General features: G+C 41.3%; 1 protein-coding gene across 2 annotated transcripts in view; it reads right to left on the bottom strand.

Moving 5' to 3' along the window:
• The window catches only part of adgrv1 (adhesion G protein-coupled receptor V1), a 156,241-nt gene that overhangs the window by 91,875 nt on the left and 49,083 nt on the right, over positions 1–15,283 (bottom strand). For both annotated transcript variants that reach the window (XM_079686151.1, XM_079686150.1), the window contains 23 exons: positions 14,989–15,233; positions 14,729–14,910; positions 13,842–14,340; positions 12,907–13,216; positions 12,611–12,820; positions 12,141–12,271; positions 11,816–11,915; positions 11,549–11,728; positions 11,286–11,449; positions 11,114–11,201; positions 10,076–10,154; positions 9,855–9,993; positions 9,476–9,617; positions 8,399–8,664; positions 7,837–8,012; positions 6,056–6,183; positions 5,417–5,598; positions 4,816–4,962; positions 4,331–4,411; positions 3,975–4,239; positions 1,262–1,384; positions 570–792; positions 258–462 (listed from right to left, as the gene is read on the bottom strand). In XM_079686151.1, coding sequence (XP_079542277.1) covers positions 258–462; positions 570–792; positions 1,262–1,384; positions 3,975–4,239; positions 4,331–4,411; positions 4,816–4,962; positions 5,417–5,598; positions 6,056–6,183; positions 7,837–8,012; positions 8,399–8,664; positions 9,476–9,617; positions 9,855–9,993; positions 10,076–10,154; positions 11,114–11,201; positions 11,286–11,449; positions 11,549–11,728; positions 11,816–11,915; positions 12,141–12,271; positions 12,611–12,820; positions 12,907–13,216; positions 13,842–14,340; positions 14,729–14,910; positions 14,989–15,233 — 4,265 coding nt within the window. The remainder of the gene's footprint in view (positions 1–257; positions 463–569; positions 793–1,261; positions 1,385–3,974; positions 4,240–4,330; positions 4,412–4,815; positions 4,963–5,416; positions 5,599–6,055; positions 6,184–7,836; positions 8,013–8,398; positions 8,665–9,475; positions 9,618–9,854; positions 9,994–10,075; positions 10,155–11,113; positions 11,202–11,285; positions 11,450–11,548; positions 11,729–11,815; positions 11,916–12,140; positions 12,272–12,610; positions 12,821–12,906; positions 13,217–13,841; positions 14,341–14,728; positions 14,911–14,988; positions 15,234–15,283) is intronic.

Below are 15,283 nucleotides of genomic sequence, written 5' to 3' on the forward strand. Positions count from 1 at the left end.
TGAAAGGGTGAAATGAAAATACCAGCTAACACACAGACAACAAAATTTACTTTTTCAAAAATACTTAGCTATGTATTTCTTTGACACATTAAATTCAGATAACTCCTTGATTGAGCTTTAAAAATAAGTAAGGCCTTTGTTCTGTAAACCTTGTTTTAGATTCCTGACACCTTTTTGTTAGGCGCACAAACTTGTAATAGACTACTAAACATAAAAAAGCATGAGCTCTCTAATGTAAAAAGTTTTTCTCTGCTCACCCGAGCAAAGCCGATGACTCCATGTGCATCGTCATTGGCTGGGACGATGACGGTCACCTGTCCTCCAAACCCAATCTCCGCCCCGCCCTTCGGGTTCTTCAGGCTGACCTGGAAATACTCCTGCTCCTCAGGGATGTCATCATCCACGATGTTTACTGCTATCTCCAGCTCGCTGTCCCCTGGGGCAAAGAACAACTCCCCGAAACTGAATGTGAGGAATAAAGAAAAACAAAGCATGCATTATTTAACTGGAACTTAACTGGATTTGTATTTCTGGGCAAAAATGAGCCTGTATAAAAACAATAAGGGTACCTGGGTATGAAATCAGACTGATTGGAGACAGAAGTGAATTCATAAACAGTGGAGCTGTTCTCCTCAGAGGAAGCCAAGAGGGTCTTGGTGGTGTTGAGGGACGGGACCCCCAGAGAGAGGAAGCTGTCGGCTGGAGGGACCCTCAGGATCATGGCAAAAAGGTTGACATCAGACCTCCAGGAGTAGAGAGACGAGCCATTGCTTCCAGCTAGCAGAGCATAAGCTATGAGAAAGAATAGTATTTTAATCAGAGCTACTGGTCAACTGATTTACTGGGACATGCCTCCATGCTTTAATGTTCAAAAAGCTTTTTATTGTTCTCATACTGCCTGTGCTGCAGCACCTCTTTTCACCCTCTGTCTGAAACCAGAGCCCAGTCTGCTCTGATTGGTTAGCTGGCCGGCTCTGTTGTGATTGGTCAACCGCTTAGAGATGAACCGCCCCTTATCCTATCATATACAATGTGTTGGAGCTCTAGCCAATGGAACCACTAGTGTTACACCGTGATGTCATTATTTAAGGGAAGTAAACAAAGTAATGCAGACCATTTACATGCACAAAAACCTATATAACACACTAGAGGAAAGGGGAAACCCTAAAAAGCATAATAGGGGCCCTTTTCAGACATAACTGAAACAAATACAAAAGCTACATTTACATTAAAGCAGGTTTTGATATAAGAGTGCACTTACTGATCCCAGTAGAGGCAGTGAAGGGGTGGATGGAGGTGAGGCCTGGGTGAGGAATGGATTGATAAAGCTGTGGGGAAGGCTGACTCGAGCTCCACTGTAACACCTCACAGGATGGAGAGGAACCTGGAGAAGATACAGGAATGCACAGAAACACACACACACTGATAATGCTGGAATTACATTTTTGTGTCAAGGGTTGGTTTGACTGACACACCCAAAACTGACAAATTACAACCTCTGAGTCCCACTGCGGCTCTCCACACTGAGGGCTTTCCCGTAAACCCACAACAGGTCCGGACCAAGAACACTCACCACTTTTGCAGACTCAGAGAGATTAAGTCTGATCAAAATATACAGAGTGTAGTATAAGTACATGGTCCGGCCTGCGTAGTGAATTTTGTCATCTTAGTTGAGAAAACAGAACTGTAATAGACATATAGTTACTGTGTGCCTTCTCAAGCATCACCGATTTGTTTGTACTGTCCTAACCAACATGTAACCGCTGCAAAATCCACTAGAAAGTACACTGAGAGAACAACCACACCAAATAGCATCTCATTATTACAAAAAAAGACACAACCGTCCACTTAGCATACTGCACACTAAGGGTAGGCTACTTGACTCCAATCTTAGGCCACTTTTGGATATGTAAACTCTGCACCACAGTCTTTTCATAAAAACAGAAATCAGTTCTGTTCAGTGGTGGAAGAAATATCCAGATCTTTACTTAAGCAGTAGGCCTACTGTGTTATAAGCAAAAGTCTGGCATTCAAATTGTAACTGCATGTAATTGTAGGGGACCTATTATGCAAAGTGCACTCGGTGCGTCGGGGAAGTCACGCAGTGTCAGAAAATAAAACCCTTTCTCTGCTTTTCCTCCATACCCAAATCTTTTAAAAAACGGGGGTACAACGGGCGGATACAGATTTGCTGCCGATATGACGTAATTTTGGATGGTGGTGGACCCAGAGAAAGTTGCTATCAGAAACAATGCCTGACGTGTTTTGGACGTAATCTCGTCTTTGTTTACATTAGCAAGCCTCGCTAACACTCTGAGCTAACCTGTACTGTAGAGCAGGGGTTCCCAAACTTTGCCATGCCAAGGACCCCCATATAGCATTATCCTCTGGCGGGGACCCCCCTGTTGCAATTTTTTTTTAAATGATGAGTCTATTCTGATGGAAAATATGACTAATTAATCATACAGCTTAATACATTTTCTTAATGTATATTTGTCTTAACAATTAATAATCAGTTATTCTTCTAAACATTTTTTGTATTTATCTTTTGTTTGTCATTCATTACATTCATTGTTTGTTCTGTTATAAACATTCTTAACACAATATTAAACAGTAATATCAACAGTAAACATATTTAAAGCATTTTTAAAGTGATTTCTGTCTTTATAACATTATATAATTTTGAACAGTAATATGAACAATTAACATATATTTTTAGCATTTTTGAAAGCTACTTATGCCTTAATAACATTATAATACAGTAATATTAACAATTAACATATTCATATTCATATGTATAAACAACAATATTTGCTACATCTGTGCTCTCATCCAGCTGCAGAGCGAAATGTTCAGCTCTCGCTTGCTCCAAAAGCTGAGCAGATACTCAGTTTCACTCTCAGTAGTGGCAGCTCGATTCTGATTGGCTTGAAGGGCGGTCGTGTGATTTAAAAACAATAAAATAAAATAAAATATTAATAAAAATAAAATATTAAAAGATTGGCATCAATGGACACATATATTGATAGATATGCAGTTATTAATAACATCTACAAAAAAAAAAATTTAACTTTAAAAAAAGGAAGAAATTCCCCTTTCCCTCAAACTTTGCATGACCCCCCTGGCGCCCACTGGCGGCCCCCCGGGGGGTCGGGGCCCCCACTTTGAAAAACACTGCTGTAGAGCACATGTGTTTAAAAAGCAGGAAATAAAAAAAGGAACTCACCTTGTGATAAACCTGCAAGAGAAAAAGCATTTGAGCTCCATACTGTTTCAGAAATAATCCTTGATGTGGTTTAGAACAGGATGGCGTTTTATCACAGCAGACTTTATCTCCGGTAGAATTCTGATCAAGCATTAGCTCCGCCTCCTCTCTTTCTTTTTTTTTTTAAAGCTAAGGACTCAAAATCCGTCTTTCTGGGGTCTAAATGTGTTTGTATTTTGAGCAAAACACATCATAGACATGTTTTTATATATTAGTATATATCTGAGACCAATAATATATGCCTTAAAATAGCATGATAGGTGCACTTTGTAAAACTGCAAAAGTATAAGCATTCAAATACAATTAAAGTACCAACAATGCTGCATTATTGAAACTAACTAGTTTTTATAGGTGGAGATAACTTTAATGACTTTCAATCCTCCCAGGTATCTTTATCCATCATAATACATCATAAGTCAAATACATTTTTGTAATATAAATATGAACCTTCAAAGTAACTCATCTTGTCAAATAAATGAAGTGAGTGAAATATACAATATTTTCTTCTAAATCGTAGTGAAGTAAAATCATAAAACATCATAAAATGGCAAATCTCAAGTAACTTAAAAAAAAGTACAGCTCTTGAGGAAGTGTACTTAGTTATTTACCAACACTGGTTATGTTTAAGTACAAAAATATAGTTTTTCTTAATGTTAAAGGTAAACACAAACGCATATTATATAATGTGAAGTCAGAATGAACGGGTCACCTTCAGTAACCACCATCAGGAGAGTGTCCTCCGCTCGCGTGTTGATCGTCTCCACCTGGACGGCTCTGCCTGTGATCTGGAGAGGCTGTGGGTCCTGAAATCTCCCGTTGGTCCATGGAAGCAGCAGACAGGCAGCCGTCTGTCTTTCTATGCACACTAACAGGTGGGGAACAGCTGATCGAGTGAAGGGAGTCACACTGAGGACGCTCTCCTCAAAGTCCAGAGTCTGGAAGAGGGTGAAGGAGCTTCCAGTCCAAACAAAGATCTGTGGAAGGAGACATGAAAATGAAAAAGATTGAGTTCAGTAATATAAGACTGGTAGGATAAGTGAGCTTAGATAAGACAGTCAGCCTCACCTGGCTTGATGCGATCAGATACTCTCTGCCCTCAGAAGAGAAGTGTTTCACATCCAGAGCTTCAACTCCTAAAGTTTGTTCCTAAAGAAATCAGAAGTCAACTTTAATGTCAATCTTACTCAGTTTGTGTTTACAGAGAGATCGAAATGACGTTTCCAACAATCCCGAATGTAAAATTATACAGTATACAGATATGTATAAATATGTATATCCTATACACAGTCAACAGACACATTTACACATATGCACACATTAAGATAAAAAAACACAACAATCAATATATACAAAATAACAGTCACTTCAATATCAATATCTTTGGTGCAAGATTGTCCATAGAATGTGCATTTATTGCAGATTGTCCATAGCAGCGTAAAAAACAATCCTGTGCTGGATTATCATATCACATCATTATAAAACAAGATGGTGGTAACGTATCATAGAAAAATATTATAATAATGTTGTACCATGATTTGGTTTGTACTAACCAGTGTGATATTAAGGTCCAACTGCAGTTTGAAGATGCTGAGGTTGGCAGCGGGGGAGAAGGGAGGGCCACTGTGCGTAATGGCTATGTATGTGGAGCCATTCACTGCAAAACCTACACAAGAGCCCGGGTCCTGGATCCTAACAGACTGTAATAACCAAAGGAGAAGATTAGCTTGGTGCTCATTTCTAATCAAATGTCCACAATAGTTTACAATTCAGTATAAGTTTCAAGTTCAAGTTTCAAGGCTTTATTGTCATTAGCTACAGTTTAGATATGGCAATGAAAAACTGAGAATGTTTTGAGATGTGCAAGTAAATACAAATAAAATAGATATAAGTACAGTATCTGTACAGAGGCTGTGGCTCAGTGGGATAGTGCGCTGAACTTAGAGCGCTGAACTTTGAATCAGGGGGATAGCAAGTTCGAGTCCCGACATGTTGTTGTGTCCCTGGGCAAGACACTTCACCCCAAATGGTTCCTGTGGGGATTGTCCACAGTACTGAATGTATGTAAGTGGCTTTGGATAAAAGCGTCTAACAAGTGACATGTAATGTAAAGTATCTTCTGTATATTGAGAAACAGAGATGTTGTAAGCCTACCTCTACTGGCACAAAAACTCCCTGCCACCGGTAAAGAGTTGCCAGGCTGTAGGAGGATCCAACACCAGGCCTCCTGTCCAGCCTCATGGCCAGGAAGGAAGGCCCTCCAGGTAGAGAGCACCAAGAAGAGGTGGGGTGATCATCAAAGCTCTGGTACACACCCATCACTGGGAGGTGACCCTCTGTAGGGAAGAAAGGAAAGATACAACAATTATAGCAATATACCTGTCGAGTGTAATGTTCGGGACACGTTTTTTTAGTTTTTTTTTCTGGTACAGTGGATCTGTGGCTTCTTCCTGTGTGTGTGATTTGCTTGCAAACCCTGCAATTGTTTTATACATGTATCTACTACTGTAGCCTCTTATGCTGGACTGCAATCAACACCATTTGTTGTGAGCCTGTTTTGGGGGACGGTGCCCCATGGTACTGGACTCATTTCTGTGAACATATTGATTTAATGTATTGCCTCTGGTGACCTATATGTTGTTTGTTATGTTTTTGTTGTGATGTGTTAAACAATTAAAAATAGAGTATACAAAAAAATTGCTTATTGATAGAAAATGTGGATTACAAAGACAACTGGGGACATTAGGGGGATTTATGAGGTGACTTTGAATTGGGACATTTATTAATACTCACCAGAGGCAGTGGCTGTGTCGGACTGCGTCTCCCACTCCACACTGACAGCTGACTCCAGACCATTACTGCGAGACACAGTGAGGAAGACTGCTCTGCCACCTTCATCAGCCACCACTTCTGTGTTGGTTCTGTACAGGAAAAACACTTTTAAAGGTTTTACATCAATATATTATAGTTCTCAGATATATACAAAGTATGTCTCTGAAGTGTTTGGAAAATACCAAAAAGATCGTGCATTGTACCATGCCATAAACCCCTCTGTTTCAGCCCTTTTAAAAAAAATAAAGTGCCACGCCCCTCTGAGAGATATTTGGGTTGCGTTCGAATAGTCCATTTAGCTTAGGAACCTTACTAACCGAGTGAAATGACCCGGAAGTCCCTCATTGGCAGCCATGATAAGTGCTGTTCGAATTCTCTAGATGATAGGAAAGGAGGTTTCAAACTTCCTTTATAACCTCCTTTAGCTTAGGAACCACTGGACCTCCCTAACTGAAAAGAGAGGAGAAAATGCTGTCCCACAATGCCTTGCAGCCGCAGCATTTGACGTCACCCAACAGTCGGCCGTTCACGGACACAAACGATTATGACGGAGAAATGATACCATGAAAGTTACGGTGCTTATTAAGCATTTTAAAACGTATGTGCTAAGTTGCCAAAGTGCTTTGTTTTGAACGTTCATCAGTATTATAATCAAAAAGAGAAATATGAACTTAGTTTTTACTGAAATGATCAAATAAAGTCAACATTTCACTGAGCTGTGTGGGGTTTGTTCAACTTTTAAAAGATGTTTGAATGGTGATGTACACAGTGATAGGTGTTAAAGACTAACGTTTATAATAAATACATTTGTATTGATTTTAAGATATTTTCATAGTTCATACAATCTTTGGGATCATTTGTATTAATGTGGACCGGAGGGAGAGGGTGACGAGCATAAGTTTCACTTTCATTTTTTATTTCAATTCCAATTTTGGTCATGAAGAATATGTTTCTCTGTTGTTCATAAAGCATAAAGCAACAGCATCAGAGCACGGTGCAGAGTCTCTAGATGATTCCCTCGTTCTTATTAAACATCCATGTTGTAGTCCGTTGTATAGAAAACTTTAGTTTCCATAGTTTCCCCACAGCAGCAGACGCACACAATGACGTCCGCTGGCGCATCATAAACACGTCGGATAGTGAAAGTGCATTCGGATTCTCTAAAGTACCGCAGTCTCTTCTCCTAAGTCCTTTTGAATTCTCCTATCCACTATCCCTTAACCCCGTGACGTTTCACTCAGAGGTCAAGGAATAGGAGATAGGGTTAGAACTTAGGAGCTGATTTTTAAACTATCCGAACGCAACCTTGGTTAAAAAGAACACAATGGTGCTCCAGGAGGAGATTCATGTGATAAGGTGGGGGGGGGGGGGTTACCTTAGTTGGTGATTGGCTAATGGTTACACAAGCCAAAAACTCGTTATGACATCATGAAGTGGCCAAAATCTGATCAGCTCATTTTCAGACAGGTTTTTATATAAATGGATCAGGACACAAAGTGAGCAAATCTTTGTTCATGAAACTTTCAGAGTCTCTTTACACAGAGGGGACACATGTTGATGTAGAAAAGGCATGAAAAAGTGGATTTTGCATAATAGGTGCTTTAACTCACACTGCATCACATTTCTGCATGAGATTTGAGACCCTTTTGTATGTTTACATATTTGTACAGCTACTCAGAGATACAACATTAGATAATCAGAGTGTTTATGATTTTTCTAAGTTATAGAATCTGTATTGAGACCTGTTGACGGTAGGTCCGATGCGGAACAGGCCAGACGGAGCCAGGTTCTCCAGGACGGTGATGAGTATTTGGAGTTGGTCCCCCATCCGAGCCCCTCCTGTTGGGCTGAACAGAGTCACTGTGAAAGTTTCATTTGCTTCAGGCTCAGCGTCCAGGACTGCCCAGATCTCCAGCATCTGGAATAATATCAATCAATCAATCAATTAATCAAAGTATATTTACATAGCCCAATCAATAAAAAACTACATATTTGTCTCCGGGGGTTCTACAGTGTTACAACATACAAAACCCTCTGTCCTTAGACTCTCGCAGCCTAAAGGGAAACCCCCCCCCCCAAAAAAATGAAAGAAACTTTGGGGATCTTGTTCCAGTATTGAATTGTGCAATAGATTTCTTGCGTAAAGATAAAATAAGAGACGATCATAAATAAAAAATGTGAGTGTATTTATAAAAAATATGGATCCAGTTGGTTGTTAACAATCTTCCAGGTACGGCCAAAAGTAATAACACTCTACATGTGTTTGAATGCTGTAAAGCCACTAAAAATCTACTTCTCCCTCACCTTAAACCTGACTCCGTCCTCCAGCACCACAAAGCCCTGTGCTGGCCTCAGGTCTCCCTCTGCCAGGCTGCCGTTGGCGTCAGTGATGCTGAACTGAACCGTCACGGGGCCGAACGTGCCCTCCGCTGGGTTCCTGGTCACGATCAGGGTGGCCACGCTCTCACTCAGCCCCGACACAGACGTGGGCTCCTTCAACAGGAAGTGCTCGCTGGTGTTGAAGGAAATGACGCCATGCCCATCGTCACTGGCCAGGATATTCACAGTGGCTTTAAGAAAACAGAAAGATGTAGTTAAAGACAGAAGTGGGAAGTAGTGGAATACAAATACTTTGTTACTGTACTGGTATCTGTTATTAACTCCACAACTTATTTTTCTGACGACTTTTACTTCTTATATTTTCCAAACAGGCTGGTTCCTTTAGTTTGAATGTGTGTTTGGTGGCGTGATCATTGTTATTTAGAGTCATTGCGTGCCGTTTGATTTGAACATGATTCGTGTATCCATCATGTCCTGGTCTTCTCTAAAGAAGAGGGACCAATGAAAATGTTGTCATGTTGCCGTGGTTCAGCATGGAAACATTCATTAGCTAACAATTACATTATTGTTCTATTAATATAAAGGGAGGTCAGGTACTCTTTAAAACAGCTGCTATTTATGGGTACTTTTTACTGAAGTACATTTCAAAGCCCATACTTCTTTACTTTTACTTGAGTAAAGAAGTTTAGTCAGTGCTTCTGCTTTGACCAGAGTATTTTTAAACACTGTACTTCTACTTGAGTAAAGGATGTGTGTACTTTTGCCATCTCCGGTTAAAGATAATAATATCATAGTTACGTACAGTTGTTCATTTAAACAGGTTGACACAGGTTGTTAAAAAACCAAACAATTCTATAAAACCTTCCTAATACTCTCACATATGTATAATGTATTTGCCTCCTTACTCTCTGAACCCCTTGATCATTCATCGACAGTAGTTTATTCAAACTAAATATGCACTGGAAGCATATGTGTTGCTGTTTGATGCTGTTGTCTTCATGTTTCAGAGATGATGTTGTACTGTATCCTCCCCTCCTGTACCTGTGGTGTTGGTGCCCAGCTCCAGCCCGGGGGAGGGCTGGGACAGGATGAGCTGGAATCTCTCAGCTCCCTCAGGAACAGCGTCATCGATAATCTGCACTTCTACAAACTTATGCCTTTCACCGTCAACAAAGTGGAGCATCTGTGTGGACAGAGGGGTTTCGGTTTAAACACTTTGTGAAGACTATCATTAATCTAGGCCAAGGGCTCATTCTAAGGAAATGTCACTTGATTTAGATCCAAAATACTTGAGAGGCAGAACCACTTCAAGAAGGTTCAACTTTCTTGACTAAGCCCATCTGGATATGCATGCTACCTCAATATGATGTGCTGTGCATTTTGTGGGTTATAGTATGTTTATAAACTGTGCACAGCAGACCGTTTCGCTGGTGTTGTAGTCCAATCCCTGTTGAGCTTCCAGGTTCTGAGCGTAGAAGAAGAGAGAGACGTTCCCATATGTCCCCTTGTTCCTGTAGGCCACTAGGCTCAGTACTCCCATCGTTTCATTCACTTGAAACCTGGAAAGAAGCATATTAAGAGGAAAGAACTATTAGGGCATGTACAAATAATACAAGACATTTATTATTTGATTGTACTTACATGGTGTTCGTCCATTCAATGACTCCTCTAATTCCATCATTAGCAGCGATGCTAACCTCTGCTACCAAACCCTGAGTGTCTGCGGAAAATACATTATAAAAGAGGAAACATGTTAAATGTTAATTATGACTGTATAGATACTTTATTATTAGCATCAGCGCCTTATTATGGCTGCAACTACCATCAGCGCGATATGTGCTGGAGGAAATTCTAGAGGAACTAACTTCTGTCACGGCACATTGGAGCGAAGGATTACAGCTAAGAAGCGTCTCCTGTAAGTGGCTTGGAAAGCGGAGCAGCCAAGTCTTTAGGGTGGACTGATTTATGACCCCCTGAATAGTCTTCTTCCAGTCACTCTATGGCCGAGACACTGGGAGGCCAGCGCCGGGTTTAGTTTGGCTCTCTCCCTCCTCACCACGCAGTGCTACTCGGCTCCCACCAAATCCCTCGGCTTCCTCAATCATGGAAAGCATCAATCCCGCCATCCAAGCCACATAATGACTGCTGCCAGAAGAGCGGCCGTGTGTTTACCGAGTGTCTCTACGCAGAGGCTGATAGTATTCTGGGAGCCTGCTGCTGTATTCTGTCCACTCATCACTTTCTGAAGTAACACATTCATATTGTGGAGTGCGGTTTGGATAGTGCAAAAGCAGTAGGAGAAACTACAAAGCTCTTTTTACGATGCATTTGGACATTAACTAAAATATTGCATTTTAATGGACCATGTAGGGGGAATTTACATTAAACTACATGAGATTTTAGGCAAAGCTTCAAACATATGAATGTGTGTTTTACCTGGCAATGTGCAATATACAACCTCTAATCATCAAATAGAGCAAACAGAGAGAAATTATGAAAAGAAAGAAGGAAATAGATTTTATAAAATTGTGAAATACAACAGAAAAAAAGTGACACAAATGGAACAAATGATTGAAAGAATTGTACATGTAATTTGACACTATAATAACACCACTGTCTACTATGACCAATAGCAATCATAGGCATTTTCTAACAACAGATTGCGAAATTGCTTCATACCTAGTTGGGGAACAGTGGCAAGAGTCGTGATGAGTACTGCTGATGTTATGTTCACCAGGAAGAACTCCTGCAGCTCAGGGATGTCGTCCTAAAAAACAAATATAAAAAGTTTTAAAATTCCACATCCAAACAAATCTGCTTTAAGGAAATAGTGCTCGGATCAGAGCTCTACCTCCAGTATGGTGACAGGGATGGCGACAGAAGTCTGTCCCTCCTGAAGGATAACAGAACCAGCACCAGAGATGAAGTCCTGTCCCGGGTCAGCGAGCGCCCCCTCCACCTGGGACAAGTCTTGTAGAGACCCTCTGAGAACTTCATAGGTGATATTCACGGCTCCTGTACCACAGATTTAGGTATGATATTAGTAAATAAATAAAGAATGGAATAAAATATTTATCAGCTAACCAATACATTTTCACACTTCGCCCCACTGACCTGAGGATCCAAACTCTCTGTTGACGTAGATGTTTATAGTTCCGTCCCGTTCCTCGGTGGTCACCCTGAGCGATGAGGGGGCGATGGTCAGCAGACCGTAGGGCTCATCGCTGGTGTCCACAGAGAGCACCGCCTCCCTGCCCTGAACCTCCAGAGCTGCATGACCTGTCACCACGACACCTGTGTGGAGGTCGGGGGAATGTTAATCTGGGTAAAAAGTCTGGGTTCATGCAAAAGTATCGACCATGCAGAGAGCAGATGCATTACCGAACGTTTGGATGTTGGACAAGACGACTTTGTATTCATCTTTGTCCTCTGGTGTGGCGTCATCAAGAAGCTGCAGGACTATGGTGTTATTTAGCTCTCCCTGCAGGAGACATACATAATTAATGCAGGATCAAATACAATATAGCTTTACTGTCTCAATTACATATTTTCCTTTCAATTCTGTGTGATACCTTCAACCACCCTCACAGAAAAAGAACAATAACAACAACTTGCTGATTGTTGCCAAAGTCTGCATCTTCATACTCTGCAATAAATGTGTTTTACCATAATCCCACATTCAATTATCTCTCTCTCTTAAATGTACCTCCGTGAAGAAGAGTGTCCCTGAGTTCTGGGTGAAGGTCCGTTGCACAAGAGGCCCTTGTAGAGTCCAGTCCACAGTGACATTACCCAAACCTGGAGATGTTCTCAACACCAATAAGGAGAGCCTCTCGCCTGTAATGTGAAATATAAGTTATTTAGGGAGCATTAAAGTGAATTCTTATAATGTAGGTACCAGTGTTCAAGTTCTCTAATTATATGGATTACACTCAGGGTGACTTCAATGGCTCATGCATAAATCATTTTAAGATGATGACAGACGACCATAGTGAACCACCTGTTGCTACATGCTGCCATTACTATGAGAGCATTCCCTTACGCTAGCACTCATACATAATTAGGACACATCTCTTGTGAAAGTGACAGTGGAGAGGGTTTGAAATGTGCTGGGGGATACATGGTTAATATTAAGTAGCGATACAAACAGGCAAATCATAGAAAACTACTTCCCACCTTCTCTGGCAATGACAGAACGTGAGGCTGGATGAAATCCCACTATTCCGGCCACATTATCGTTAGCCAGTATCACTATGGTTACAGTGTCTGAGCTGGGCAGGATGCGACTTCCTCCCTCCGTATTCACAAGACCAATCTTGAGGCTCTCGTTGTCCTCTGGCTCAATGTCATCTCTGATTAATACCTGTATTGTCTTCTTCACATCACCTGTGGGCAGAGACAGTAAATAAGATGTTTCATTCTGGGAAGATTTTGGAGAATTTAAAAAACGTATCAGTGTTTGATCCACACACCGTCAAAGACCAGAGTCCCTCCTGTCCCGGTGAAGTCAGCGTCTGGTGTGGCCTCCCCTCCAACATACCTCCACTCAACGGTGACGGTGCCCAGGTTCCCTCCTCTCCTCTCGATTACCAGGGGCACCACGACCCCAGGCTCTTCTCTGACCTCTAGATAGAGTCCGTCGTTGGTGGTGTTGGGGCTGAGGCTGTATATCAGAAACACCCCGAACGCATCTCCATTCATCCCTATAGTGACCACCGCCTGGTCTGGCTGGCCGATGGAGGGCAGGTTCTTCTGAGCCACGGTCAGATTAATCAACTCCACCTTTAAACAATACATGACAAAACAATGTGTTAAACAGTGGAAATACAATGCATGTGAAAAAATGAATTATTATTAATGAACAGAAATTGCGTGTTGCAGGAATGAGTCTTAAAACACTGAAATTAGTCAGCATTTGACACAGGTTTAATATGTTTTCATGTTTTGTACTATGACATGAAATACGTCATTAAATACCCCACTGGTGAATTTCTGAAGATGATATGTTAAAACAGCCGTTGCTCACAAGTTATTAAGGTAAGACTACTGAACAACATCACAACAGACATTGGCTGCCTTTAGCTTAGCGGCAGTGATTTAAAGTCATGTGACCTTGATTTGGTTTGTTTACTGCCTAAAAGTTTGCTTTTTACTTCTGGTGATTGCATTTACTCTTAAAACATCATAACAATTGGTGTTAACATGTGGAAATTAACCTGTGGCACAAAACATGTAAGGATCATAAATGTTTCTTTGCCACATACGCATCTTATTTACGCAATATTTCAGAATCCAACAGAAAAATCCTATTGCTTTTTGTCTCTTGTTATGCTAACTTTGGGTTTAGCCTACAAAAATACGCCATCACTGCACCACTCTATATATGTAAAAAAATATTGTTTTTTACCTTTAAGATCTGAATGAGGAAGCTCTCATCCATTTCAGGGAACTTATCAGTCAGGATTGGGACGGTGAGGTTGGCGACCCCCGACCTGTCTTCCATGAAGGCACTTTGAGCGGTAACGGGGGTGTAATCACTCCCCGCCACAGCCTGGGCACTGAACAGCACAGCAGCTGCAGTGAGGTTTTTTACATAGGTCAAAACCTGAGGGTTAGAGGTCAGCTGGTCAAACCCCGAAGTCACCCAGGTGCAGGAGGGCGGGCTCCCCCCTGAAGAGAGAGAGAAGGCCTGGCAGGCAGCCTCTCTCAGACAGGCAGCAGCACATGAAGCCAGAGGGTCCGTCTGACCGGTGATGTTTGCCGTCCGGAGGGGGGGGGGGGATGGAGATCCAGGTTTTGGGACGTCATAGTATGTTAGCAGATCGTGGCCGTCCGCCTGAGCCACGCCGACTATGTCGATCTCAGAGGTTCTGTACACGATCTCCAGGCGGCCAAAGTGACCACCACTGGAATAAAGGCAAGGAGGATGATAGAGAAAAGACAGCAGAGAAGAAAAGTGGGTTTAATGTGAGTGAAAATACACAAAAGAAAACCCATTATTTTGACCTTTAAAAAAAGAATTTGCAAGACCCTCTGAATCACACTAGCATCCCTACCTTCCAAACACACACTCACAATTTTATTTTTTACTTTTTTAAGTATTTTGTAGTATTCTTTGCTTAATTATTGTTTTTATTTATTTTTCTCTTGCCTTCTTTTATATTTTGTACACACTATGTGGATTTAGCTGAGAACAAATGTTTTCTTTTTATTAAAGTAAGCAAAAGTATGAACATTTTTGTATAAGTTTAGGAAAAATGAAATAAAAGGTGAGTTAAATTGAGAAAAAAGTACCTTCTGCGGACAGTAACATTGGCATTATAAACGCCCTCCAGTGGCTCCTGGAGGCGGTATCCAGACTGTTCAAAATACACCGTCCCGTACGGGTTGTCATTTTCAGGCACTATTATGTCAACAGATGTATCGGCTCCAAGGCTTCCTCCATTACTGGCATCAGTCAGCTCCACCTTAATTATCTAGAAAAGACAGAAAAAGTGGAATAAAGATTGACCATACATATTTCCAATGATGTACAAATTCATGTTCATTCATACCTCAGTGATTTCAGGTACATCATCCGCTAAAACCTCCACACTGAGCGTCTTCATGGTCTCTCCTGGAGCGAATGTCACCTCTCCTGACGTGGGTGTGATGTCCCCCACTGCTAGTTTACCATTAACCGTGGCCTGCCATTGGACTACCACTGTGCCAATAGTACCAGCATTACGCACAATAGGCAACGTGACTTCAATGGAGTTAGACCCTGGTTCCTCTATGGTCACTGGAACTGCTTGGAAGACTGGGTAGAAATAAAATTAAAAAAACTGAGAAGTAGTCCAGAATAACATG

This window comes from Notothenia rossii (assembly GCF_949606895.1).
Source record: "Notothenia rossii genome assembly, chromosome: 6".
Taxonomy (NCBI): Eukaryota; Metazoa; Chordata; class Actinopteri; order Perciformes; family Nototheniidae; genus Notothenia; species Notothenia rossii.